Raw genomic sequence first — 27918 nt, 5'->3', positions numbered from 1 at the left:
TACCTGCACAATCCTTCCTTACAAAGTTATTGTTTGATCAAAGAAATAGTTGATCTGCAGTCATGTGGTTTAATTCATATATAATATTGTCATAGTTGTCTGTGAGATAACTGTGGAAGGTCAAGACTGACATCAGGGCTCAGTACAAAAAGTGGTCCAGTCCTACCAGCTTGTGCACAAGTAAATAGGCTTGGGGAAAGAGGACTGTGGCAGGAGGAATACTACCTCTGTGGCAGAGAGAGGTAGAAGCAACGTGCAGACTACCAATTCCCTGGAAACAGTCATCATGTCGTCCCTCAAGTACATTCAGTACCACGGCCTTCTCCTGCCCACTGTGGCCCACAGTGCAGAGAGCCTGGAGTATGCCCAAAATTTCTCTGTGGAAGACACCGATGTTTTTGCTGTGACTTATCCCAAGTCAGGTACTGTATATTTCTTCTAATATCTGTCATCTCTCTTCATCCCACCTCCTGTGTGGTATGATTGTCATATATTTCAGCTTTCCATTTTCAATCATAAAGTAGAATCTTATATGTAGTGCCAAAATAACCAAGATATGATGTTTAATCCTTTTTAGGGTATGTGTGTACTATTACATCATTTGCTGTTTTAGGGCACCATCGGCATGTAACACATTACACTTCAGTTCAATACAATACAACTAGAGGAACACTTGGACCTCAACCAAGGCCAATTAGTCCACATTTCTAAGAGATCTAAGTTCACAAACTAAACTTTTAAAAAGCCATTTTATGCTTTGCATTAGTCCAATGACAGAAAATAGTTGGTCCTTTATCGATAAGTGGACAAGTCCAAGGTTTTTCTCATTTCTGTACTTCCTAACACTGCAGTGCTTCTTCCTCCTGCCTGCCACCCTACAGTCCATTTTATGTGTTACTTTTGGAAGGATGTCTAAAATGAATTAAATGTATCTAGGGGATAGGAAAATGTAGGTTTCCTGAAGGAGTATCACTACAACACTACAAAAGTCTTCTGCCAACCTTCATGTCTTCATATTATGATGTGACTGGATGGAACAGAGAGAGGGAGACTTGGCACAGGTGTGTGCAGTTAACAGAGGAGGAAATCATCAGGAGGTGATGAAGCTGAGAGGAGTCAGGCGAGTTAAGTAAACTCTTCTTCCCTTTTAAATTGCTTGCATATTTTTACAGATCTGCAGGATTTTAACTTATCTTGGGTGGAAAGTGTGTGTGGGAGGATTTGAATGAAAGCGAGAAGGCAGTTTTATGAGTTCCCCTAAATTGCATGTGTCCTTTATGCAGTGCCTGCTGAGGGGGGCAATGTGGTTTTTAGTGGATTGGTTTGGTAAACTGTGTGTGTTGGGTTGGTGATCACACTGGAAGCATTAGCTGCTCTGGGTTAAGGAAGGCTTGACCAGGTTGGATCCCTCCTCAGTTTTAATGGACTTTTAAGTAGATTTAATAAAGCTCCCCATTTTCTTTTAGTATTATGCGGTGTGATTGTTTTAAGGGCTTCAAAATTTGAGGAAAGAATTTCTGACTGTGGGAAATCTGCAAAAGATTTATTACAACATTGTGTTTAAGAAGCCTGACTTTAATGTAATATTTAAAAGCAGTCTTGAGTTTTTTTTTTGAAGGTCTTCCAAAGGTTGTCCTTAAACTTGGATTAACTTTTCACTCATTTTTAGTCCAGTCCATATACCTGACCATTTTCAGAAGAATTTGTTTATCAGGAAAGTAAGGACAAATTCTGTTAAAAGCTGAGAGATGTGTCTGGTCCTTCAGTTAATACATTTATTATTCACTGAAGCCTCATAAGAAATCAGAAGCTGTTCATAAGGAAGAGAGACTGGGGAGAAAAGGCCAAGGTATGCCAAATGACAGAAAAGGTGGACTGAAAATCAGTTTCAACGCGTCTTAGAGTGATGAATTATTCCAAGGGACTAGACCTCAACATTACTGAAGCAGTGTGTGATGATCTTTATTAGAAAAGACAAAAATGGATTGAGTAGCTCCCAAGAATCAGAAAATCTTCAATGAAGTCTCAGAAAATATTCCTGAAGACTACTTAAAGAAATCATGTAAAATGCTCCTTTAAGAGAGGCTCTATTATTATTATTATTATTGCATCTAAAGGGGATCTGACACTTCATCCAACAAATTTAAAGTAAATGTATGTTTTAATAAACACTTTAACTTAAAACAGCAGTTGATTGTAGCTCAACAATATGTTACGGCCCTGCTTGTCGTAGACAAGCTGTGGCCGTTTGTGTGTGATTAGGGGCGTCAGAGCGCTGCCCGGAGTGGCCAAGGCCAGCGCCTTTGTCCCCGCCCCTGTGTGACTGGCACCCCTCTGGACCAGTCAGGCTGCAGCCTACGGAGAAGCTCAGGCTGAAAAGACTGCAGCCGAGGCAGGTCTGGAGGGGGAGAAACTAGAATGGCTCCGGCCTCTCTCCCCCTCATGTTGTGCACCGGGTGTGTGTGTGTGTCGCGACCACCTCCTTTTCCACAATGGGTGCCTTAAGTGTTTGGTTGAGTTAAGTTTACTTTGTGTTTGTGTTAGAGCTGGGCTAGGTTAGCGTTTTATTGTGTTGTGACGACGGTCACTTTAGTTTATGGGCCTGTTGCTTTTGTTTGGTTTTAGTTTCCTCACCGAGTTGCGGTTGTGTCTGTGTGTGCACTCGGTGAGTGTTTGGTATAGGTTTTGGTTTGTTTCTTTCTGCAGGTCCGCTAACCCCAGCTCATCTTTTGTTTTACAGGTTGTCCATCACTTATCACGGGAGTTGTAAATAAATGTGCTTTTATTTTGAAATACCACCTGTCCACGCCGTGTTTCTTTGTTACGCCCGTCCCTACCCCTTAAGTCGGGTCGTAACAAATATGATGATGCAGCTGTCAAACTTAATGCTTAATTGTTGTTGGTTTATTATGACAGCTCCAAAACAAGTATGTCATGTGTTGTTTATGTCTCTTTTGCCAGTGCTACAACTTCGGGGATGACTTCACTTCTTGTTCTTAGCAGCTGCACAGCTAATTTCAGTTGGCTAACAAGAACAACCATTTTTGCTAAACTAAAATGTCATGACTACTTTAACAAGTTTGGTCTAAATATAATTTGAGACAATTAATGTGAAGGAAAAAAAAACATTTCACTGATGACAAATGTTCATGGTTTCCATGGAATCTGATATGCAGAGAAAAAAATCTAGAATTGCACAAACTTGTATTAATTTCTGAAAACAGACAGCAGAATATAATTTTCTCTTTTTTTACTTAGACTCCATTTTAAATTTTATGCTTAATCATTCATGGAGGTCTAACTTTTGCAGAAATATGTCATCAGTTAAGCAATCATTTTCTGTAAATACATGACTGCAGGAAGTAACAAGTTGCAGACCAAAACTTTGCATATACAGCAAGTGTTTGAATAATATCCCTTGCCAGTGTATAAGTTAGTTAGGTGAGGTTGGCCTTTTAAAAACTGGTTGGCTTTTTTTTGTGACTATGCATGCAGCATTTTAGATTTTTATTTTTTAATTTTTAAAAATATTTATTTATTTTAATTAACCTTTGATTGCAGTGGGGAGTTTGATTTATTCATGTTTCCTGTTCTTGACAGTACTGCCTTCCTGAACCTGAAAATAAATAAATATATAAATAAACATATACAGTCTTCAACTGTACTAGCATTGCAGTGCTGAGTGTGGATAGACAAGTAAAAATATTAGTTATTTTCTCTGTTATTTTAAAAACTCCCCTTCAAATTACCCCACAGATCAGGAAGTATTGTGCTGCATTCACGTACCCTTGGAATTACAGTGAGAATAAATCTTTGATGTCCAGTCATTTCTGTCTCGAATAATATTTTCAGGGTTAAACGTAACAGGTATGACGATTTGCTTAAGTTAAAGATGGGAATCATCAGAGTTGAATATTCTACAATGAAGTCTCTGGAATTTGACATCTATCTGCAATATCAAGGATTTCTGCTTCCCAGAGAAACTCACTTCTTACAGAGTTTGAAGTTTGCAAATGAATTCAAGTTTAAAGACGATGACGTTGTGGCTGTTACATATCCGAAGTCAGGTCAGTGCTGTCAAAGACTCCATATTTTCAGTGCTCACAGCGAACTAATGTTTAAAATCTGTTTCTTCTTTTACTGATACCAATTTTCCCCTGACTGTAGAGATCGCACCGGCTGTAACTCAGCTGCCCACGGTATAAGATACCTGGACTTTGCTGTAGCAAGTGTATACACACACACAAGATTACAACAGTGGCTAAAATGTATAATTCATTAGGAGTTATGTACTTTTCATCAAAATGACCATTTCAAGGAAGATGGAAAGCTGATCTTTGAATCAATAAATCAGATGTAAGAAGTAAATTGATTTAAAAAATCTACATATTGTGGTTCAAAATACGCATTTTATGGTTAAATATATAATTATACTGTCTAAACTTCATTGATATGTGCGCCTGCAGTCTCAGAATTGCAGTGGCGAACTAATAGATGGTCACAAATAACTCCTGACAACTAAAAAAAAAAAAAAGAAAATCAACTCTTGGTTTATTTCTTGGCTCTTCGCAACCTATATTGTTGTGGCTCCTAAACCGATAACAACGTCATATACTAGGAATGTGTCCCAAGGCTGTATAAATTACGGTGTCAAGCTTTTATCTTGTTGGCAATTTTCCCTGACAAGGTCTTAGTCAGTAAACGCGCAGAAAACAAATGCATATTTTTTTTCTACTTTATTCCTCTGAGGAATTAATTTTCACAAAACAAAATAAAAGGTGTTATCCACGAAGCTGAACTTAGCTTCCGATTTGTGCAGCCTCCGATTTGCTAGTTAAGGGAAATTTTAAGGGACCCTTAAGTCAGAACGCAAGTGACTGTATTTCTCTATTAACCCTGCGTTTTATTGATACTCAATGCCGTCAAACCTGTCTTAGATTATTCTACAGAGTCTCCAGAATCTGAAAAACATAGTTTGTGATTTGTGAAACCTTTCTCTGATTTGTGAAAATGCAGTAAAGGCAGATTTCACTCATTTTTCTGCTGTTTTTACACACTAGATGTTATAATATCACACTGAGTCAGGTCAAACCTGTCTTAGATTATTCTACAGAGTCTCCAGAATCTGAAAAACATAGTTTGTGATTTGTGAAACCTTTCTCTGATTTGTGAAAATGCAGTAAAGGCAGATTTCACTCATTTTTCTGCTGTTTTTACACACTAGATGTTATAATATCACACTGAGTCAGGTCAAACCTGTCTTGGATTATTCTACAGAGTCTACAGAATCTGAAAAACATAGTTTGTGATTTGTGAAACCTGGTGGGGTTTATTTTGTGGAAGCAGGTGTTCTGGAGAAATAGTCTGTTGTGGCATTTTGTAGTTTACTGTCCTTAATAACATTCTATAGTTTTGTGAAGCCATCATCTGGTTGATAACTTCTCCTCTCTCGGTGCTGTACGGTGGTTTCCCCTTTAGTGTCCTCTGTGTCTTCATAGCCGTTTCTGTAATATGATGACTTCATCATATGAAGATCTTCTTCTCTGGATCATACTATTTTGTAGTAAATTACTTTAGGCTTATGCTGTGGCAAAAATACTTTCAGGTAAAAGAAGAGCTCCGGACATCAGCTTTATGTAAAAATGACGGTTTATTACAAAAAGTGACATCGTAAACAGATATGCATCTCTGTGAGGTTTCTGAAGCCAATCATAGAAAAACCCCCTGACTAGATGTGTAAGTCTCTCTTTTATAGTTTTCAAACAAAGAACATTCCTCAGTCCTGAATCGTCCAATCATAGATCAGATACAAGTTTAAATATAGGATGTTTGTGTGTTCTTCTCCGAATTTCATGTTAATATCCTGTGCTGGGAACGTTTCTAAGTGCAGAGTACAGTCCTTTAAGACAGACCCTTATAAGGAAACCATCTACTGTAAGTGTGTCTTACACGATGCTATGTTTAGATACTCCTAGAGGCCTATAAGCCTGTCCATGCTTGGATCCTAAAGCAAAGAGCCGTCTGCTTACAGCTGCAATGAAGTAGTGTTATCCAAAAGGTGTTATCCACGAAGCTGAACTTAGCTTCCGATTTGCGCAGCCTCCGATTTGCTAGTTAAGGGAAATTTTAAGGGACCCTTAAGTCAGAACGCAAGTGACTGTATTTCTCTATTAACCCTGCGTTTTATTGATACTCAATGCCGTCAAACCTGTCTTAGATTATTCTACAGAGTCTCCAGAATCTGAAAAACATAGTTTGTGATTTGTGAAACCTTTCTCTGATTTGTGAAAATGCAGTAAAGGCAGATTTCACTCATTTTTCTGCTGTTTTTACACACTAGATGTTATAATATCACACTGAGTCAGGTCAAACCTGTCTTAGATTATTCTACAGAGTCTCCAGAATCTGAAAAACATAGTTTGTGATTTGTGAAACCTTTCTCTGATTTGTGAAAATGCAGTAAAGGCAGATTTCACTCATTTTTCTGCTGTTTTTACACACTAGATGTTATAATATCACACTGAGTCAGGTCAAACCTGTCTTAGATTATTCTACAGAGTCTACAGAATCTGAAAAACATAGTTTGTGATTTGTGAAACCTGGTGGGGTTTATTTTGTGGAAGCAGGTGTTCTGGAGAAATAGTCTGTTGTGGCATTTTGTAGTTTACTGTCCTTAATAACATTCTATAGTTTTGTGAAGCCATCATCTGGTTGATAACTTCTCCTCTCTCGGTGCTGTACGGTGGTTTCCCCTTTAGTGTCCTCTGTGTCTTCATAGCCGTTTCTGTAATATGATGACTTCATCATATGAAGATCTTCTTCTCTGGATCATACTATTTTGTAGTAAATTACTTTAGGCTTATGCTGTGGCAAAAATACTTTCAGGTAAAAGAAGAGCTCCGGACATCAGCTTTATGTAAAAATGATGGTTTATTACAAAAAGTGACATCGTAAACAGATATGCATCTCTGTGAGGTTTCTGAAGCCAATCATAGAAAAACCCCCTGACTAGATGTGTAAGTCTCTCTTTTATAGTTTTCAAACAAAGAACATTCCTCAGTCCTGAATCGTCCAATCATAGATCAGATACAAGTTTAAATATAGGATGTTTGTGTGTTCTTCTCCGAATTTCATGTTAATATCCTGTGCTGGGAACGTTTCTAAGTGCAGAGTACAGTCCTTTAAGACAGACCCTTATAAGGAAACCATCTACTGTAAGTGTGTCTTACACGATGCTATGTTTAGATACTCCTAGAGGCCTATAAGCCTGTCCATGCTTGGATCCTAAAGCAAAGAGCCGTCTGCTTACAGCTGCAATGAAGTATAGTTCTAATCTATGTATTTTAAGTAACTCTAATTATGAAATGTTGAGAATAAGATACTTCACAATAGATATTATAACATCTGGACCAGGTATAGTGTGTAAAAACGGCAGAAAAATGAGTGAAATCTGCCTTTACTGCATTTTCACAAATCAGAGAAAGGTTTCACAAATCACAAACTATGTTTTTCAGATTCAGTAGGCTCTGTAGAATAATCTAGGACAGGTTTGACGGCATTGAGTATCAATAAAACGGAGGGTTAACGGAGTAATACAGTCACTCGCGTTCTGACTTACGGGTCCCTTAAAATTTCCCTTAACTAGCGAATCGGAAGCTGCGAATCGGAGGCTAAGTTCAGCCTCGTGTGTTATCCCAGGTCAGAGTATGTCTATTTGTTCTCAAATACAAGACCACACCTTGATAACATAGAGACCTAAGGAAAGATTTCCTTCCAAGTTCCCTTTTTGTAATAAAACTTTAAAGTATTTGTAAAAAAGAGGTTTTAAATTTACTTACCATGGGATTGCTAGAAAGACAGATGGTATTTACTGGCTTTACACGTGTCAATATGTTGTGAATAAAACCAATATTTGAGAAACACGAGGCTCGATGCCTCATAGTCACTAAACCTATGAGACAAAATGCTGTGTTGCTGCGACGGTGTACTAATCAACCTCAGGTATCTGAAATTAAGTTGCAGCCTATTCAGACCTGAGGCTCCTTTCATACATAAAACCTATATATGTTTGCAGATCATATGTTGTGTGATCTGCAACATGCTAATGCAAACTGCTCATGTCAAACTTTTTGTAATATATTAACTTACTAAGTTCTGTCTGACAGAAAGTGTCAGACTGTGAAAATCTCTGACCTTATTATACCAGATTATGTTGATTAATAAGTCTGTTTTTTCAGTAGAGCAGAAAGAATTGTTTCAGTGCCCCTCCTTTTATCTATTTCTGCAGGTACTATCTGGATGCAGGAGATCCTTCCGTTGCTGCTTAATGGAGGAGATCTGACTCCAATCCAGACTGTTGTAAACTGGGACCGGGTCCCATGGCTGGAAGAGAAAAGATTGGCTGAGGTTGCAGATAAGCTGACATCTCCACGTGCTCTGGTCACACATTTTCCCTACAGCTTCATGCCCCCTTCATTCCACACCTCCAAAGCCAAGGTACATGTATGGACACTTTGCCTGACATGTCCATGTGTAAGCTCTTAACGTTTCTGCTCGTTATCACTTGTAGGTGATCTGTGTGATGAGGAACCCAAAGGACATCTTGGTGTCTTCATACTACTTCCATCAGATGGCGACCTTTCTCGAGGATCCAGGGACTTTTGATGAGTTCTTGGAGAAGTTCCTGGAAGGCAGAGGTCAGAGTTTTTACAGCCCACATATAGACTTTTCTTAGAGACTGACATCTGAAATGAAGTGTTTGAATTTTCTGCAGTGGAGGGTATGCAGAGGCATGAAGTCGTGTAAATGTGATGAACGTAGAGCAGTGGTTTATTGTAAATACGCAGCAATCCAGGACTTGTTTTGTCTGCAGTGCTGTTTGGGAAGTGGACAGACCATGTGAAGAGCTGGAGGCGTGCAGAGCTGGGAGACAGAATTATGTTCATCACTTATGAAGAAATGGTTCAGGTAAAGTAGTTGCTGGTAGAGTTTAAACATAAAATACAGAACTGTATTTTGTATAGAGATGCTGCTTCACCTCTTATCTCTGATAAATTTAAAGACTGGACCCTGTCACATCTTCTACTCAGAAAAGAAACACTAAGATATCAGTCTCAGTTTGTGGATAAGAGCATCAACCATCTGCTGCACTTTAAGGTTGTGTATGTCTTTTTCAGGACCTGCCTGCAGCTTTAAGGCGTATGTCAGACTTCTTGTGCTGTAATCTGAGTGACGAAGTCGTTCTGAAGATAGCAGAGCATTGTTCTTTTAAGACTATGAAAGCCAACAGAATGTCCAACTTCAGCCTGGTTCCCAAAGATTATGTGGACAGTGACAAGTCTACTTTCTTCAGGAAAGGTGAGCGTCTACATGTCAGTCATTACACACGACTAGTCTGAGCAGTAGACCGGACTGGAAACCTTTAGAGCTTCTGCTCTTTGTTGTGAGATTTAGTGAGACATTTCCTAAAATATCAGATTTTATTTTTAGATACTACACAGAACATTTTTTTCCTTCAAAAAGTTGTTAGACTGGAAAAACCACTTCAGTCCAGAGCAACTGGCCCGATTCACATCGGTCATTTTCAAAGAGCTGGAGGGTGAGAACTTCTCTCTGCCCTGGAGCCTGGATTGACCAGCAAAGAACAAAAAGGGCTGTATGGAGATAAAATCCAGGCCTTTACATAACAGTCATTTACAACTGGAGTTAAATTCTCAAAACAAACACAAGTCTCCAGAATCCTGCTGAAGACATAATAAAATACATTAACATATATAACATATATATATAAATAAAAAGAGAGAGAGATAGATAGAGGAGGAGGGGAGGCTGGGGCCCGAGGCCTGAGGATGATGAACCGGATGGAAAGACCTGCCGATGGAGGACAAACACCACACCATAGATTGATAGATGGATAGATAGATAGATAGACAGACAGACAGACAGACAGACAGATAGACAGACAGATAGATGGATAGATATGTCTGTGTATGTTTATGTATTTATTATCTGTCTTCAGCAGGATTCTAGAAACCTGCGTTTAAGTTCTCAGGACTGACAAAATGCTAAATCTATCAGATACCAGAATCTAAACATTGCAATCAAACTTTTTTCATTGCCAATAGAATAAATACTGCTAAAACACTGATCATTTGGATCTCTCACATCTGTAAATCTGTTGTAGGTTTATGCTGTATGATCAGTAAAACATCAGTTTGTGCTAATTTCTACATGACTACTCTGTAAGTACTTTCAGATCATTTGTTTTTTTTAGAGTACAATGTATGAAACACATGACATACTGTATAATATATGCCTAAGCTGCCTTATTTAAAGATTATATTATTATTATTATAAGATATGCCTAATAAACTGGACAAATATAAATGAACTGCCATTTTGATACTGAGAGGCATCACAATGCGACACTTCAATGCAAAAAGTTCAATTTATTTACTCTTCAAGAGAAAAGAAGATATTAGAAAATAAGCTTTTGACCAAATGCCACTGTCCTGTTATGTTTTTTGTGTTTTTTTAACTAGAAGTAATAAAAACATGAAAAAATAACATTTTCATCAAGTCTAAAAGTTTGGGCACCATACTGAGTCAGTATTTATATATTCTTATATTTGCCTGTGGTAATTGGAAATAGGGCCAACTCATTTTTGCAAGCTCTGCAATATTTATAGGTTGTCTAATTTTGTTCTTTTCGTAGTTCGTGTTGGCTTTTAATGTTATATTGTGATTTTGTACTTTGCACTGTTGTGAAAACCAACCTCCTTGTCATGGGTTTACACTTGTTGGTGCTTCTTCCACCTCTTTCCTTATTCGGATGAGAGGCGGCTTCACTAATCAAGGCTGGGCAGCTGAGGTGAATCGGGCTCATCAGACGGCTGCATAAAGATTCCAGGATCTTCTCTAGTCTTCGCTGCATCGTACAACTAATAGTGGTAACCGGCTCTGCACAAATCTAAGTCTAGAATTATCTATCTGTGTTCTTACCTGCATATTATTCTCTCCCAAGCACCCTGCCCTTGATTGTACAACGGACTCGTGGAATCCTGTCTGCCCGCTCTCTGCCTGCCTTCTCCTCGCCTTGAGTCACACTGGAACTCACCTGACTTCTCACAATCGCTTTGTAAATAAACACTCACTAATTCTAAACTGTGTGCTCTCCTCCTTGGGTCCTAAACCAGATTCCGACCGAACGATCCAGCCACCAACATGGACCCAGTGGGAAAGTCTTCTGCGGATGCTGGCAAACCCGACTCTGCCGGAGAATTGTTTTTTGCCGTTTCTTCTCAAGGAAATCTGCTCGGACAACATTCTTAGGTACTCCGATCCCTCAGTGATAGTCATCAGGCCTTACAGACTCAGCTAAATGATATCACCACCAGAATGTCCGACATGCTAACCCAGCTATCCCAGCTTTCCGTTCCCACAGCTCCACAGCCTGGCCCTGTGTGTCCACCGACTGCATCCACCCGTGAAGTTCACATTCCTGACCCCAAACCCTACACTGGAGAGTTGGGCAAGTGTAGAGGTTTCCTCCTTCAGTGCTCTCTTGTGTTTGAACAGAAACCACTCACCTACGCCACTGACAGGTTCAAAGTCTCTTTCATTATAGGTCTGCTAACATCCAGAGCACTGACCTGGGCGAAAGGCTTATCTGGAAACCACACCACTGCACACTTTAACCTACAGCAATTAAAAAAGGTTTTTGACGATCCTGTGCGTGGTCGGGAAGCGGCCAAGCATTGTATGACGTTGAAGCAGGGTGCCTTGAGTGTGGCCGAATTCTCCGTCGAGTTCTGGACTCTTGCCGCTGACTCAAAGTGGAACCCCACTGCATTAACAGATCATTTCTTGCACTGTTTAACAGACACGCTGAAGGACGAGCTGGTGACCCGAGATCTTCCGGAGGATCTCGATGACCTAATCGATTTGGCCATTTGTTTGGACAACCGTCTTCGGGAGAGGCGTCGGGACCATAGGGGGTCCCGGTCTGTGCCGGTTCAAGGAGATGACACGACATCCACGCCCCATCCTTCCCTGGTTTCTTCGGCTTCGTTCCTCTCTACCAAGGAGCCAATGCAGGTGGAGCGGGCTCATCTGGCTCTGGCCGAACGCCAGAAAAGGCTGCGGGCTGGTGAGTGTCTGTATTGTGGTGAAGCTGGTCACTTCCGTATTTCCTGTCCTGTGCGCCCAAAAGAGGGGGCCCGTCAGTAAAGGTCGGTGTCCTGACGGGTCAAACCAGTTACAGAACCACTACCCCAACCAAGACACAGATTCCCGCAACCTTAACTTGTTCTGACCAGTCTGTCACTATCCCCGCCTTACTTGATTCTGGTGCAGAGGACAGCTTTCTGGACATTGGCTTGGCTGAGAAGGCTCAGATACCACTGGTTCCTCTACCACATCCCATGACAGCCAACGCCCTGGATGGCCGAACACTGGCCCAGGTAACCCCCACCCCTATTCCAGTCAGATTGAAACTTTCGGGCAACCATTCAGAACTAATCGATATTATTAAGCTTATATTATCGTATAAGATAGCTGTCAAAAAGACGTATGCATGATTCTAAGATTTGTAGTCGTATTTTTGTGTTAATAAAAGTTTTGTGCACAAATCAAGGCTGTCATATATGTGCGTCTGGTCAATTTTGTGGATTAGGAGTTGTTTTATGTGAGTATGAATCTTAAAGCTGTGAGTGCAAAATCTTGTGAATACAACTCCAATTTCTACGAAGACAAAGTCTCCTATTCTGTGTGGACACGAATTCACGTTTTTGGGTACGAGTAGAAAAGTATTCAGATGACGTCACAAGGGAGGAGTAATCGATCTGCCGATTGTACAAAACACAACAAGCTCCAATTTCAAAGATGGCTGAAGAAATTGCAGCGGGAGGAGCTACCGGCTCAAGTGAAGCATCACAGGTAAGATGTTCAAGCGGTCTTTATTTATATATTAAAGAAAAACATACTATTTTCAATAATATTCTTTGATTTAAAGACGTACTGCTATAGTTTGCCATGTCGGGTAGTGCTAGCATTAGAAGCTGGCTTGTGCTATTAGCATTGATGTAGCGTGGAAACTATAAAATGTTTATTCTTAGACAATGTCGATTGAAATGCGACTTTTATGGATTTATTAATTACGCTATTTAGTCGATCAGTCTGTCCTCGCCAATCCTCTTTTCCATTTACCCCACTCCCTTCGTCCACCTTTTTTTTTTTTATTCCACTCCTGCGTTGTTCAGAAGCTGAGGATAAATCAATCCATGTACCGGTGAATAACCGTATTTATTATATATGTCATGATATGCATATTTATGTAATCTTCTCTGCCATAAACACGATATTGCGGGGGTTGCGGGGGCGTTTGAGTGACGTGACCTGGGACGCCGATGGAGTGAAGAGACTTAATTCCTCCCAGTAGAAAGTTGCAATGGATTTCTTTAACCATCACTATTACTCTGAAGTTGGTTAAGTACCGCGTAAAACCTCATAGGGCAAATATCTGGCATATTTCCTCCCTGAGCATCATCTTTGTCATCTGATCAACCAGCGGAGCACCGTTGCTAGGGGCATTGGCGTCCCTAGCAACGGTGCTCCGCAAGTCGTGTTATACTGTTTACAAAAATGACAATCCATTGCAACTTTCTACTGGGAGGAATTAAGTCTCTTCACTCCATCGGCGTCCCAGGTCACGTCACTCAAACGCCCCCGCAACCCCCGCAATATCGTGTTTATGGCAGAGAAGATTACATAAATATGCATATCATGACATATATAATAAATACGGTTATTCACCGGTACATGGATTGATTTATCCTCAGCTTCTGAACAACGCAGGAGTGGAATAAAAAAAAAAAGGTGGACGAAGGGAGTGGGGTAAATGGAAAAGAGGATTGGCGAGGACAGACTGATCGACTAAATAGCGTAATTAATAAATCCATAAAAGTCGCATTTCAATCGACATTGTCTAAGAATAAACATTTTATAGTTTCCACGCTACATCAATGCTAATAGCACAAGCCAGCTTCTAATGCTAGCACTACCCGACATGGCAAACTATAGCAGTACGTCTTTAAATCAAAGAATATTATTGAAAATAGTATGTTTTTCTTTAATATATAAATAAAGACCGCTTGAACATCTTACCTGTGATGCTTCACTTGAGCCGGTAGCTCCTCCCGCTGCAATTTCTTCAGCCATCTTTGAAATTGGAGCTTGTTGTGTTTTGTACAATCGGCAGATCGATTACTCCTCCCTTGTGACGTCATCTGAATACTTTTCTACTCGTACCCAAAAACGTGAATTCGTGTCCACACAGAATAGGAGACTTTGTCTTCGTAGAAATTGGAGTTGTATTCACAAGATTTTGCACTCACAGCTTTAAGATTCATACTCACATAAAACAACTCCTAATCCACAAAATTGACCAGACGCACATATATGACAGCCTTGATTTGTGCACAAAACTTTTATTAACACAAAAATACGACTACAAATCTTAGAATCATGCATACGTCTTTTTGACAGCTATCTTATACGATATATATCTGCTCCAGAATCCCCTCTGGTCCTAGGACACCCCTGGCTATCTCGCCACAACCCGCACGTTGACTGGGAGACGGGAACCATATCTGGCTGGAGTGAGAGGTGCCACCAGACATGTCTACGATCAGCGTTGCCCCCTATCGAAAAAACGGAGAGTCCTGAAAAGACCCCTGATCTGTCATCCGTGCCTAGTGAATACCACGATCTGGCTGAGGTATTCAGCAAGCTTAAGGCAACATCTCTTCCCCCTCACCGGCCATACGACATGGCTATAGACTTGTTACCTGGGTCCTCTTTACCTAACAGCCGCATATATAACATCTCCAGACCCGAGAGAGATGCCATGAATAAATACATTCAGGAGTCTTTGCAGGCCGGCATAATAAGAACCTCTTCTTCCCCGCTAGCTGCAGGATTCTTCTTTGTGTCTAAAAAGGATAAAACCCTGTGGCCCTGCATGGACTATCGGGGTCTGAATGACATCACTGTCCGCAACAAATATCCCCTGCCTCTCAGACTCTGCCTTTGATGCCCTGCTAGGCTCCACCGTGTTCACAAAACTGGATCTCCGCAACGCCTACTACCTGGTTCGTGTCAAAGAGGGGGACGAGTGGAAGACTGCTTTCAAAACCCCCTTAGGTCACTACGAATATTTGGTCATGCCCTTCGGTTTAACTGATGCCCCTGCTGTTTTCCAGGCCCTTGTTAATGACGTCCTCCGTGACTTCCTGAACCAGTTTGTGTTTGTAAATCTTGATGATATTCTGATCTATTCCCAGAACCTGACCGAACATAAGGTCCACGTCAGACAGGTGCTGCAGCGGTTGCTGGAAAACAGGCTCTATGTGAAGGCAGAGAAGTGCCAGTTCAATTCGGACACCGTCAGCTTTCTGGGATACATCTTCATGAGCGGGCAGATGAAGACCGACCCGAAGAAGGTTAAAGCAGTGCAGGAGTGGCCCAGGCCGGATACCATGAAGCAGTTACAGCGTTTTCTGGATTTCGCCAACTTCTATCGGCGCTTCATCAGGAACTTCAGCCAGGTAGTAGCACCACTCACACAGCTAACCTCACCTAAACATCCCTTTCATTGGTCAGAGCGCGCGGAGTCAGCTTTTCAGGAGCTGAAGAACAGGTTCACATCCGCTCCGGTACTCACTCATCCCGACCCGTCTCGCCAGTTCGTGGTGGAAGTGGATGTCTCCGACATGGGGGTAGGAGCGGTCCTGTCACAACGGGCTGAACAGTCGGGAGTTCTTCATCCCTGTGCGTTCTTCTCACGGTGCCTCTCCCCTGCAGAGAGGAATTATGATGTTGGCGAACGGGAACTATTGGCTGTAAAATTGGCTCTGGAGGAATGGCACCACTGGCTGGAGGGGGCAGCGCAGCCATTCATCGTTTGGACAGATCACCGGAATCTCGAATACATACAGACAGCCAAACGCCTAAACGGCAGGCAGGCCAAGTGGGCTTTGTTTTTTGGACGCTTTAACTTCTCCCTTATTTACAGGCCCTGATCCAAAAATGTCAAGCCAGACGCCCTGTCTCGACGGTTCTGTCCCGATGACCCGTCCGCCGATCCTGGTCCCATCCTGCCTGCGTCCTGTATTATCGCGGCGGTCACCTGGGAGGTTGAACAGAACGTCCGTGATGCTCAATGCGCGCAGCCTGATCCAGGTACCGGTCCCCCTGACAAACTGTTTGTTCCAGATAACGTCCAATCCCACGTCATCCAGTGGGGTCACTCCTCCCGAGTGGCTTGTCATCCTGGTGTTGCCCGGACCTCAGCACTCATCCGGAGGCGCTTCCGGTGGCCCACGCTGGAAAAGGACATCCGGGAATATGTGGCTGCCTGTCCCATCTGCGTGCGAGGAAAAGCCTCCTCTAAGGTCCCTGTTGGACTTCTTCGACCACTTCCTGTCCCCGAGAGGCCCTGGTCTCATATCGCCTTAGATCCTGACACTCCTAAACTGATTATGTATGTATAATTTTTGCATCTTGAGTTCTCCATCATTAAGTGTTCTGCCCATGCAATGTTTCCGTAGTAAGTTCATACTGTATCATTTTGTAAACCTGCCTCGTTTGCTTTGCTTGATGTACACAATTACTGAACAATAATAATAAATTGATGAATACAGTTTGCAACCTGCCTAAAAAATCCAGATGAGTCACTAAAGGTCAGACATGTTGATGAAGTTCTCAGACTTTACAAATAGTGTACAGGCTACTACAAATTCACCATAGTTAATGTTTTTATTCATCTTTTTTAACATGAAATAAACAGTAACACCAAAGAAAGCTTCATTTTTGTTAAATGACTCATTATTTCATGTCACATCAAAATTCAACACATTATGCAAACTGCTGATGTACGACAACGTTTTATATATAGAGCTAGCATAACACTTGAATCACAGCATTTTACGTTTGATTCAATTTTCCTGACAATTGTCTTATTATCCAGTTATAGATGGGTTTTATTTTACCTGGAAGAAATTTTAACTAAATACTGTTAAGGTGTTTTTAACTTTTTATAACTCATCGTTGTAGTTTGTCTTCCTGTCCAATTTTTAAAAATTGTCTAATCCTAGATTTAAAAATCAAAATGTGCTAATAGAAGTCATTTTCCCTCATGGTGCTTACAGAACGTTTGCATGATTCATAACTAAGTCAAACTAAACTAACTCATAAGTATGAACAAAACAGACATAGCTGTTTCAGTCAGAGTGGCTGTTTAACAGCTGCAGTTTCTTGAAAAAATGTAAAACAGTCCAACTATGAATGTTTTACATTCCCAGTCTCAGAAGAAACAAATTAAAGAACAAAAGGTCAAACCTTTGTGCTGTTACTGCACAAAGCAGACACCCTTGGTTACAGCCTTATGGTAGCATAACATGAGTAAACAATCAACCTTAATGAGAACATGTCACTGTGTGTGGACACTAACTGAAAAGACTGTTAAAACTAAGAGATAAGTACTTAGTTTGAGAAGTTTAATGCAGAACAGGTACTGGATGTCCATGAACTGTTATGGGAAACCCATTGGTCTACTTTTTCTCTTAATATTTAATGTGGGAAAAATCTAACTGGTGTGACATTTACAGTGATATCATTTCTGAAAATGAAGAAAGTTTAAAAGTTTTGTGCATAAAAAAACCTTCAGCTTTGACACCAGAATTTTCTGTATGTACATTGATCTATACTGCTCTGAAAAAGTATAACTTATGTGTGATCCTCATAAAAAGAAACTGTAGTCATTGTTTACCAATGGACTTTTAGTGATAATACATCACAGATCAGGACGTAATGTTCTACCTGCACAATCCTTCCTTACAAAGTTATTGTTTGATCAAAGAAATAGTTGATCTGCAGTCATGTGGTTTAATTCAGATATAATATTGTCATAGTTGTGTGTGAGATAACTGTGGAAGGTCAAGACTGACATCAGGGCTCAGTACAAAAAGTGGTCCAGTCTTACCAGCTTGTGCACAGGTAAACAGGTTTGGGGAAAGGGGACTGTGGCAGGAGGAATACTACCTCTGTGGCAGAGAGAGGTAGAAGCAACGTGCAGACTACCAATTCCCCGGAAACAGTCTTCATGTCGTCCCTCAAGTACATTCAGTACCACGGCCTTCTCCTGCCCCCTGTGGTCCACAGTGCAGAGAGCCTGGAGTATGCCCAAAATTTCTCTGTGGAAGACACCGATGTTTTTGCTGTGACTTATCCCAAGTCAGGTACTGTATATTTGTTCTAATATCTGTCATCTCTCTTCATCCCACCTCCTGTGTGGTATGATTGTCATATATTTCAGCTTTCCATTTTCAATCATAAAGTAGAATCTTATATGTAGTGCCAAAATAACCAAGATATGACGTTTAATCCTTTTTAGGGTATGTGTGGGCTATTACATCATTTGCTGTTTTAGGGCACCAGCGGCATGTAACACATTACACTTCAGTTCAATACAATACGACTAGAGGAACACTTGGACCTCAACCAAGGCCAATCAGTCCACATTTCTAAGAGATCTAAGTTTACAAACTAAACTTTTAAAAAGCCATTTTATGCTTTGCATTAGTCCAATGACAGAAAATAGTTGGTCCTTTATCGATAAGTGGACAAGTCCAAGGTTTTTCTCATTTCTGTACTTCCTAACACTGCAGTGCTTCTTCCTCCTGCCTGCCACCCTAAAGTCCATTTTATGTGTTACTTTTGGAAGGATGTCTAAAATGAATGAAATGCATCTAAGGGATAGGAAAATGTAGGTTTCCTGAAGGAGTATCACTACAACACTGCAAAAGTCTTCTGCCAACCTTCATGTCTTCATATTATGATGTGACTGGATGGAACAGAGAGAGGGAGACTTGGCACAGGTGTGTGCAGTTAACAGAGGAGGAAATCATCAGGAGGTGAAGAAGCTGAGAGGAGTCAGGCGAGTTAAGTAAACTCTTCTTCCCTTTTAAATTGCTTGCATATTTTTACAGATCTGCAGGATTTTAACTTATCTTGGGTGGAAAGTGTGTGTGGGAGGATTTGAATGAAAGCGAGAAGGCAGTTTTATGAGTTCCCCTAAATTGCATGTGTCCTTTATGCAGTGCCTGCTGAGGGGGGCAATGTGGTTTTTAGTGGATTGGTTTGGTAAACAGTGTGTGTTGGGTTGGTGATCACACTGGAAGCATTAACTGACCTGCGTTAAGGAAGGCTTGTCCAGGTTGGATCCCTCCTCAGTTTTAATGGACTTTTAAGTAGATTTAATAAAGCTCCCCATTTTCTTTTAGTATTATGACTAAGACAAGGTCTTAGTCAGTAAACACACAGAAAAAAAATGCATGATTTTTTTCCACTTTATTCCTCTGAGGAATTCATTTTCACAAAACAAAATAAAAGGTGTTATTCCAGGTCAGAGTATGTCTATTTGTTCTCAAATACAAGACCACACCTTGATAACATAGAGACCTAAGCAAAGACTTCCTTCCAAGTTCCCTTTTTGTAATAAACCTTTAAAGTATTTGTAGAAAAGAGGTTTTAAATTTACTTACCATGGGATTGCTAGAAAGACAGATGGTATTTACTGGCTTTACACGTGTCAATATGTTGTGAATAAAAACAATATTTGAGAAACACGAAGCTCGATGCTTCATAGTCACTAAACCTATGAGACAAAATGTTGTGTTGCTGCGACGGTGTACTAATCAACCTCAGGTATCTGAAATTAAGTTGCAGCCTATTCAGACCTGATGTTCCTTTCATACATAAAACCTATATATGTTTGCAGATCATATGTTGTGTGATCTGCAACATGTTAATGCAAACTGCTCATGGCAAACTTGTTGTAATATATTAACTTACTAAGTTCTGTCTGACAGAAAGTGTCAGACTGTGAAAATCTCTGACCTTATTATACCAGATATGTTGATTAATAAGTCTGTTTTTTTCAGTAGAGCAGAAAGAATTGTTTCAGTGCCCCTCCTTTTATCTATTTCTGCAGGTACTATCTGGATGCAGGAGATCCTTCCGTTGCTGCTTAATGGAGGAGATCTGACTCCAATCCAGACTGTTGTAAACTGGGACCGGGTCCCATGGCTGGAAGAGAAAAGATTGGCTAAGGTTGCAGATAAGCTGACATCTCCACGTGCTCTGGTCACACATTTTCCCCACAGCCTCATGCCCCCTTCATTCCACACCTCCAAAGCCAAGGTACATGTATGGACACTTTGCCTGACATGTCCATGTGTAAGCTCTTAACGTTTCTGCTCGTTATCACTTGTAGGCGATCTATGTGATGAGGAACCCAAAGGACATCTTGGTGTCTTCATACTACTTCCATCAGATGGCGACTTTTCTCGAGGATCCAGGGACTTTTGATGAGTTCTTGGAGAAGTTCCTGGAAGGCAGAGGTCAGAGTTTTTACAGCCCACATATAGACTTTTCTTAGAGACTGACATCTGAAATGATGTGTTTGAATTTTGTGCAGTGGAGGGTATGCAGAGGCATGAAGTCGTGTAAATGTGATGAACGTAGAGCAGTGGTTTATTGTAAATACGCAGCGATCCAGGATTTGTTTTGTCTGCAGTGCTGTTTGGGAAGTGGACAGACCATGTGAAGAGCTGGAGGCGTGCAGAGCTGGGAGACAGAATTATGTTCATCACTTATGAAGAAATGGTTCAGGTAAAGTAGTTGCTGGTAGAGTTTAAACATAAAATACAGAACTGTATTTTGTATAGAGATGCTGCTTCACCTCTTATCTCTGATAAATTTAAAGACTGGACCCTGTCACATCTTCTACTCAGAAAAGAAACACTAAGATATCAGTCTCAGTTTGTGGATAAGAGCATCAACCATCTGCTGCACTTTAAGGTTGTGTATGTCTTTTTCAGGACCTGCCTGCAGCTTTAAGGCGTATGTCAGACTTCTTGTGCCGTAATCTGAGTGACGAAGTCGTTCTGAAGATAGCAGAGCATTGTTCTTTTAAGACTATGAAAGCCAACAAAATGTCCAACTTCAGCCAGATTTCCAAAGAGTATATGGACAGTGACAAGTCTACTTTCTTGAGGAAAGGTGAGCGTCTACATGTCAGTCATTACACACGACTAGTCTGAACAGTAGACCCGACTGGAAACCTTTAGAGCTTCTGCTCTTTGTTGTGAGATTTAGTGAGACATTTTCCTAAAATATCAGATTTTATTTTTAGATACTACACAGAACATTCTTTTTCCTTCAAAAAGTTGTTGTGTTTGCGTAACTCCTCCTTGTGTTTTTGTGTCAGGGATTAGTGGAGACTGGAAAAACCACTTCAGTCCAGAGCAACTGGCCCGATTCACATCGGTCATTTTCAAAGAGCTGGAGGGTGAGAACTTCTCTCTGCCCTGGAGCCTGGATTGACCAGCAAAGAACAAAAAGGGCTGTATGGAGATAAAGTTCAGGCCTGTACATAACAGTCATTTACAACTGGAGTTAAATTCTCAAAACAAACACAAGTCTGCAGAATCCTGCTGAAGACATAATAAAATACACACATATATATATATATATATATATATATATATATATATATGAGAGAGAGAGATGTGTGTTTATGTATTTTATTATCTGTCTTCAGCAGGATTCTAGAAACCTGTGTTTAAGTTCTCAGGAGTGACAAAATGCTAAATTTATCAGAGACCAGGATCTAAACATTGCAATCAAACTTTTATAATTGCCAATGAAATAAATACTGCTAAAACACTGATTGTTTGGATCTCTCACATCTGTAAATCTGTTGTAGGTTTATACTGTATGATCAGTAAAACATCAGTTTGTGCTAATTGCTACATGACTACTCTGTAAGTACTTTTAGATCTTTTGGTCTTTTGAGAGTACAATGTATGAAACACATGACATACTTTATAAGATATGCTTAATAAACTGGACAAATATAAATGAACTGTCATTTTGATACTGAGAGGCATCACAAAGCGACACTTCAATGCAAAAAAGTTCAATTTATTTACTCTTGAAGAGGAAAGAAGATATTAGAAAATAAGCTTTTGATCAAATGCCACTGTCCTGTTATGTTTTGTTGTTTTTTTTTTTTACTAGAAGTAATAAAAAAATATTAAATTAAATAAAAACCTTTTCACCAAGTCTACAAGTTTGGGCACCATACTGAGTCAGTATTTATATATTCTTATATTTGCCTGCGGTAATTGGAAACAGGGCCAAGTCATTTTTGCAAGCTCTGCAATATTTATAGGTTGTCTAATTTTGTTATTTTCGTAGTTCGTGTTGGCTTTTAATGTTATATTTTGATTTTGTACTTTACACTGTTGTGAAAACCAACCTCCTAAACTGATTATGTATGTATGTATAATTTTTGCATCTTGAGTTCTCCATCATTAAGTGTTCTGCCCATGCAATGTTTCCGTAGTAAGTTCATACTGTAACATTTTGTAAACCTGCCTCGTTTGCTTTGCTTGATGTACATAATACCTGAACAATGATAATAAATTGATGAATACAGTTTCCAACCAAGTCAGGTACTGTATAATTGTTCTAATATCTGTCATCTCTCTTCATCCCACCTCCTGTGTGGTATGATTGTCATATATTTCAGATTTCCATTTTTAATCATAAAGTAGAATCTTATATGTAGTACCAAAATAACCAAGATATGATGTTTAATCCTTTTTAGGGTATGTGTGGGCTATTACATCATTTGCTGTTTTAGGGCACCAGCGGCATGTAACACATTACACTTCAGTTCAATACAATACGACTAGAGGAACACTTGGACCTCAACCAAGGCCAATTAGTCCACATTTCTAAGAGATCTAAGTTTACAAACTAAACTTTTAAAAAGCCATTTTATGCTTTGCATTAGTCCAATGACAGAAAATAGTTGGTCCTGTATCGATAAGTGGACAAGTCCAAGGTTTTTCTCATTTCTGTACTTCCTAACACTGCAGTGCTTCTTCCTCCTGCCTGCCACCCTAAAGGCCATTTTATGTGTTACTTTTGGAAGGATGTCTAAAATGAATTAAATGCATCTAGGGGATAGGAAAATGTAGGTTTCCTGAAGGAGTATCACTACAACACTACAAAAGTCTTCTGCCAACCTTCATGTCTTCATATTATGATGTGACTGGATGGAACAGAGAGAGGGAGACTTGGCACAGGTGTGTGCAGTTAACAGAGGAGGAAATCATCAGGAGGTGAAGAAGCTGAGAGGAGTCAGGCGAGTTAAGTAAACTCTTCTTCCCTTTTAAATTGCTTGCATATTTTTACAGATCTGCAGGATTTTAACTTATCTTGGGTGGAAAGTGTGTGTGGGAGGATTTGAATGAAAGCGAGAAGGCAGTTTTATGAGTTCCCCTAAATTGCATGTGTCCTTTATGCAGTGCCTGCTGAGGGGGGCAATGTGGTTTTTAGTGGATTGGTTTGGTAAACAGTGTGTGTTGGGTTGGTGATCACACTGCAAGCATTAGCTGCTCTGGGTTAAGGAAGGCTTGTCCAGGTTGGATCCCTCCTCAGTTTTAATGGACTTTTAAGTAGATTTAATAAAGCTCCCCATTTTCTTTTAGTATTATGCAGTGTGATTGTTTTAAGGGCTTCAAAATTTGAGGAAAGAATTTCTGACTGTGGGAAATCTGCAAAGATTTATTACACCTTTGTGTTTAAGAAGCCTGACTTTAATGTAATATTTAAAAGCAGTCTTGAGGTTTTTTTTGAAGGTCTTCCAAAGGTTGTCCTTAAACTTTGATTAACTTTTCACTCATTTTCAGATTTTTATTTTTAAATTTTTTTTTTAAATTTTATTCATTTACTTTAATTAACCTTTGATTACAGTGGGGAGTTTTGAGTTATTCATGTTTCCTGTTCTTGACAGTACTGCCTTCCTGAACACTTACATAAATTAATATATAAATTAACAGTCTTCAACTGTACTAGCATTGCAGTGCTGAGTGCGGATAGATAAGTAAAAATATTATTTTCTCTGTTATTATAAAAACTCCCCTTCAAATTACCCCACAGATCAGGAAATATTGTGCAGCATTCATGTACCCTCAGAATTAGAGTGAGAATAAATCATTTGCTGCCCAGTCTTTTTTGTCTCGACTAATATTATCAGTGCTCACAGCGAACTAATGTTTAAAATCTGTTTCTTCTTTTACTGATACCAATTTTCACCTGAATTTAGAGATCACATCGGCTGTAACTCCTCAGCTGCCCACGGTATAAGATACCTGGACTTTGCTGTAGCAAGTGTATACACACACACAATTACAACAGTGGCTAAAATGTATAATTCATTAGGAGTTATGTACTTTTCATCAAAATGACCATTTCAAGGAAGATGGAAAGCTGATCTCTGCATCAATAAATCGGATGTGATAAGTAAAATGATTTAAAAAATCTGCATATTGTGGTTCAAAATACGCATTTTTATTGTTAAATATATAATTATACTGTCTAAACTTTATTGATATGTGCGCCTGCAGTCTCAGAATTGCAGTGGCGAACTAATAGATGGTCACAAATAACTCCTGACAACTAAAAAAAGAAAAAAAGAAAATCAACTCTTGGTTTTTTTTCTTGGCTCTTTGCAACCTGTTGAGGCTGCTAAACCGATAACAACGTCATATACTAGGAATGTGTCCCAAGGCTGTATAAATTACACTGTCAAGCCTTCATCTTGTTGGCAATTTTCCCTGACAAGGTCTTAGTCAGTAAACGCACAGAAAACAAATGCTTATTTTTTTGCCCACTTTATTCCTCTGAGGGATTAATTTTCACAAAACAAAATAAAAGGTGTTATCCCAGGCCAGCGTTTGTCTATTTGTTCTCAAATACAAGACCACACCTTGATAACATAGAGACCTAAGAAAAGATTTCCTTCCAAGTTCCCTTTTTGTAATAAAACTTTAAAGTATTTGTAGAAAAGAGGTATTAAATTTACTTACCATGGGATTGCTAGAAAGACAGATGGTATTTACTGGCTTTACACGTGTCAATATGTTGTGAATAAAAACAATATTTGAGAAACACGAAGCTCGATGCCTCATAGTCACTAAACCTATGAGACAAAATGCTGTGTTGCTGCGACGGTGTACTAATCAACCTCAGGTATCTGAAATTAAGTTGCAGCCTATTCAGCCCTGATGCTCCTTTCATACATAAAACCTATATATGTTTGCAGATCATATGTTGTGTGATCTGCAACATGCTAATGCAAAGTGCTCATGGCAAACTTTTTGTAATATATTAACTTACTAAGTTCTGTCTGACAGAAAGTGTCAGACTGTGAAAATCTCTGACCTTATTATACCAGATTATGTTGATTAATAAGTCTGTTTTTTCAGTAGAGCAGAAAGAATTGTTTCAGTGCCCCTCCTTTTATTTATTTCTGCAGGTACTATCTGGATGCAGGAGATCCTTCCGTTGCTGCTTAATGGAGGAGATCTGACTCCAATCCAGACTGTTGTAAACTGGGACCGGGTCCCATGGCTGGAAGAGAAAAGATTGGCTGAGGTTGCAGATAAGCTGACATCTCCACGTGCTCTGGTCACACATTTTCCCTACAGCCTCATGCCCCCTTCATTCCACACCTCCAAAGCCAAGGTACATGTATGGACACTTTGCCTGACATGTCCATGTGTAAGCTCTTAACGTTTCTGCTCGTTATCACTTGTAGGCGATCTATGTGATGAGGAACCCAAAGGACATCTTGGTGTCTTCATACTACTTCCATCAGATGGCGACCTTTCTCGAGGATCCAGGGACTTTTGATGAGTTCTTGGAGAAGTTCCTGGAAGGCAGAGGTCAGAGTTTTTACAGCCCACATATAGACTTTTCTTAGAGACTGACATCTGAAATGAAGTGTTTGAATTTTCTGCAGTGGAGGGTATGCAGAGGCATGAAGTCGTGTAAATGTGATGAACGTAGAGCAGTGGTTTATTGTAAATACGCAGCGATCCAGGATTTGTTTTGTCTGCAGTGCTGTTTGGGAAGTGGACAGACCATGTGAAGAGCTGGAGGCGTGCAGAGCTGGGAGACAGAATTATGTTCATCACTTATGAAGAAATGGTTCAGGTAAAGTAGTTGCTGGTAGAGTTTAAACATAAAATACAGAACTGTATTTTGTATAGAGATGCTGCTTCACCTCTTATCTCTGATAAATTTAAAGACTGGACCCTGTCACATCTTCTACTCAGAAAAGAAACACTAAGATATCAGTCTCAGTTTGTGGATAAGAGCATCAACCATCTGCTGCACTTTAAGGTTGTGTATGTCTTTTTCAGGACCTGCCTGCAGCTTTAAGGCGTATGTCAGACTTCTTGTGCCGTAATCTGAGTGACGAAGCCGTTCTGAAGATAGCAGAGCATTGTTCTTTTAAGACTATGAAAGCCAACAGAATGTCCAACTTCAGCCTGGTTCCCAAAGAGTATATGGACAATGACAAGTCTCCTTTCTTGAGGAAAGGTGAGCGTCTACATGTCAGTCATTACACACGACTAGTCTGAACAGTAGACCCGACTGGAAACCTTTAGAGCTTCTGCTCTTTGTTGTGAGATTTAGTGAGACATTTTCCTAAAATATCAGATTTTATTTTTAGATACTACACAGAACATTGTTTTTCCTTCAAAAAGTTGTTGTGTTTGCGTAACTCCTCCTTGTGTGTTTTTGTGTCAGGGATTAGTGGAGACTGGAAAAACCACTTCAGTCCAGAGCAACTGGCCCGGTTCACATCGGTCATTTTCAAAGAGCTGGAGGGTGAGAACTTCTCTCTGCCCTGGAGCCTGGATTGACCAGCAAAGAACAAAAAGGGCTGTATGGAGATAAAGTTCAGGCCTGTACATAACAGTCATTTACAACTGGAGTTAAATTCTCAAAACAAACACAAGTCTGCAGAATCCTGCTGATGTGTGTTTATGTATTTTATTATCTGTCTTCAGCAGGATTCTAGAAACCTGCGTTTAAGTTCTCAGGACTGACAAAATGCTAAATTTATCAGATACCAGGATCTAAACATTGCAATCAGACTTTTATCGTTGCCAATAAAATAAATACTGCTAAAACACTGATCATTTGGATCTCTCACATCTGTAAATCTGTTGTAGGTTTATGCTGTATGATCAGTAAAACATCAGTTTGTGCTAATTGCTACATGACTACTCTGTAAGTACTTTCAGATCTTTTGGTCTTTTGAGAGTACAATGTATGAAACACATGACATACTTTATAAGATATGCCTAATAAACTGGACAAATATAAATGAACTGTCATTTTGTTACTGAGAGGCATCACAAAGCGACACTTCAATGCAAAAAAGTTCAATTTATTTACTCTTGAAGAGGAAAGAAGATATTAGAAAATAAGCTTTTGATCAAATGCCACTGTCCTGTTATGTTTTGTTGTTTTTTTTTTTTTACTAGAAGTAATAAAAAAATATTAAATTAAATAAAAACCTTTTCACCAAGTCTACAAGTTTGGGCACCATACTGAGTCAGTATTTATATATTCTTATATTTGCCTGCGGTAATTGGAAACAGGGCCAAGTCATTTTTGCAAGCTCTGCAATATTTATAGGTTGTCTAATTTTGTTCTTTTTGTAGTTCGTGTTGGCTTTTAATGTTATATTGTGATTTTGTACTTTACACTGTTGTGAAAACCAACCTCCTAAACTGATTATGTATGTATGTATAATTTTTGCATCTTGAGTTCTCCATCATTAAGTGTTCTGCCCATGCAATGTTTCCGTAGTAAGTTCATACTGTAACATTTTTAAACCTGCCTCGTTTGCTTTGCTTGATGTACATAATACCTGAACAATAATAATAAATTGATGAATACAGTTTGCAACCTGCCTAAAAAATCCAG

At 39.7% G+C, this 27918-nt stretch overlaps 3 protein-coding genes across 8 annotated transcripts; all 3 read left to right on the top strand.

The window, feature by feature from the left end:
- Positions 1–116: 116 nt before the first annotated feature.
- LOC121641249 (sulfotransferase 2B1-like) lies at positions 117–22560 on the top strand. Of its 3 annotated transcripts, XM_041987281.1 has the most exons (7): positions 117–172; positions 18055–18296; positions 20051–20259; positions 20333–20459; positions 20636–20730; positions 20940–21120; positions 21329–22560. In XM_041987281.1, the coding sequence occupies exons 2-7, from the start codon at positions 18161–18163 to the stop codon at positions 21442–21444; spliced, it is 864 nt and encodes a 287-aa protein (XP_041843215.1). In that variant the 5' UTR covers positions 117–172; positions 18055–18160; the 3' UTR covers positions 21445–22560. The 3 variants fall into 3 exon arrangements, with proteins under 3 accessions (XP_041843215.1, XP_041843216.1, XP_041843217.1); XM_041987282.1 differs by lacking the exon at positions 117–172 and having other exon boundaries at positions 17999–18296; XM_041987283.1 differs by lacking the exons at positions 117–172; positions 18055–18296 and adding an exon at positions 18804–18994.
- On the top strand, positions 125–16936 carry LOC121641244 (sulfotransferase 2B1-like). Of its 4 annotated transcripts, none has more exons than XR_006010673.1 (11): positions 125–422; positions 8288–8496; positions 8570–8696; positions 8873–8967; positions 9177–9357; positions 10184–10241; positions 10837–10949; positions 11024–11331; positions 11882–12148; positions 15342–15605; positions 16073–16936. XR_006010673.1 is itself a non-coding variant. In XM_041987274.1 (6 exons), the coding sequence occupies exons 1-6, from the start codon at positions 287–289 to the stop codon at positions 9631–9633; spliced, it is 873 nt and encodes a 290-aa protein (XP_041843208.1). In that variant the 5' UTR covers positions 125–286; the 3' UTR covers positions 9634–10226. The 4 variants fall into 4 exon arrangements, 1 of the variants encoding a protein (XP_041843208.1); XR_006010671.1 differs by lacking the exon at positions 125–422 and adding an exon at positions 3923–4067; XR_006010672.1 differs by lacking the exons at positions 125–422; positions 16073–16936 and adding exons at positions 3923–4067; positions 15862–16060 and having other exon boundaries at positions 15342–15776.
- Positions 22561–24242: 1682 nt separating the features above from the next.
- LOC121641250 (sulfotransferase 2B1-like) lies at positions 24243–27456 on the top strand. Its single transcript, XM_041987284.1, has 6 exons — positions 24243–24273; positions 25451–25659; positions 25733–25859; positions 26036–26130; positions 26340–26520; positions 26731–27456. Exons 2-6 carry the CDS (start codon positions 25462–25464, stop codon positions 26844–26846), a joined length of 717 nt encoding a protein of 238 aa, XP_041843218.1. The 5' UTR covers positions 24243–24273; positions 25451–25461; the 3' UTR covers positions 26847–27456.
- Positions 27457–27918: the final 462 nt, after the last annotated feature.

The sequence above is a fragment of the Melanotaenia boesemani genome, chromosome 6 (assembly GCF_017639745.1).
Source record: "Melanotaenia boesemani isolate fMelBoe1 chromosome 6, fMelBoe1.pri, whole genome shotgun sequence".
Taxonomy (NCBI): domain Eukaryota; kingdom Metazoa; phylum Chordata; class Actinopteri; order Atheriniformes; family Melanotaeniidae; genus Melanotaenia; species Melanotaenia boesemani.
This window is presented reverse-complemented; position numbering and strand designations above follow the sequence as displayed.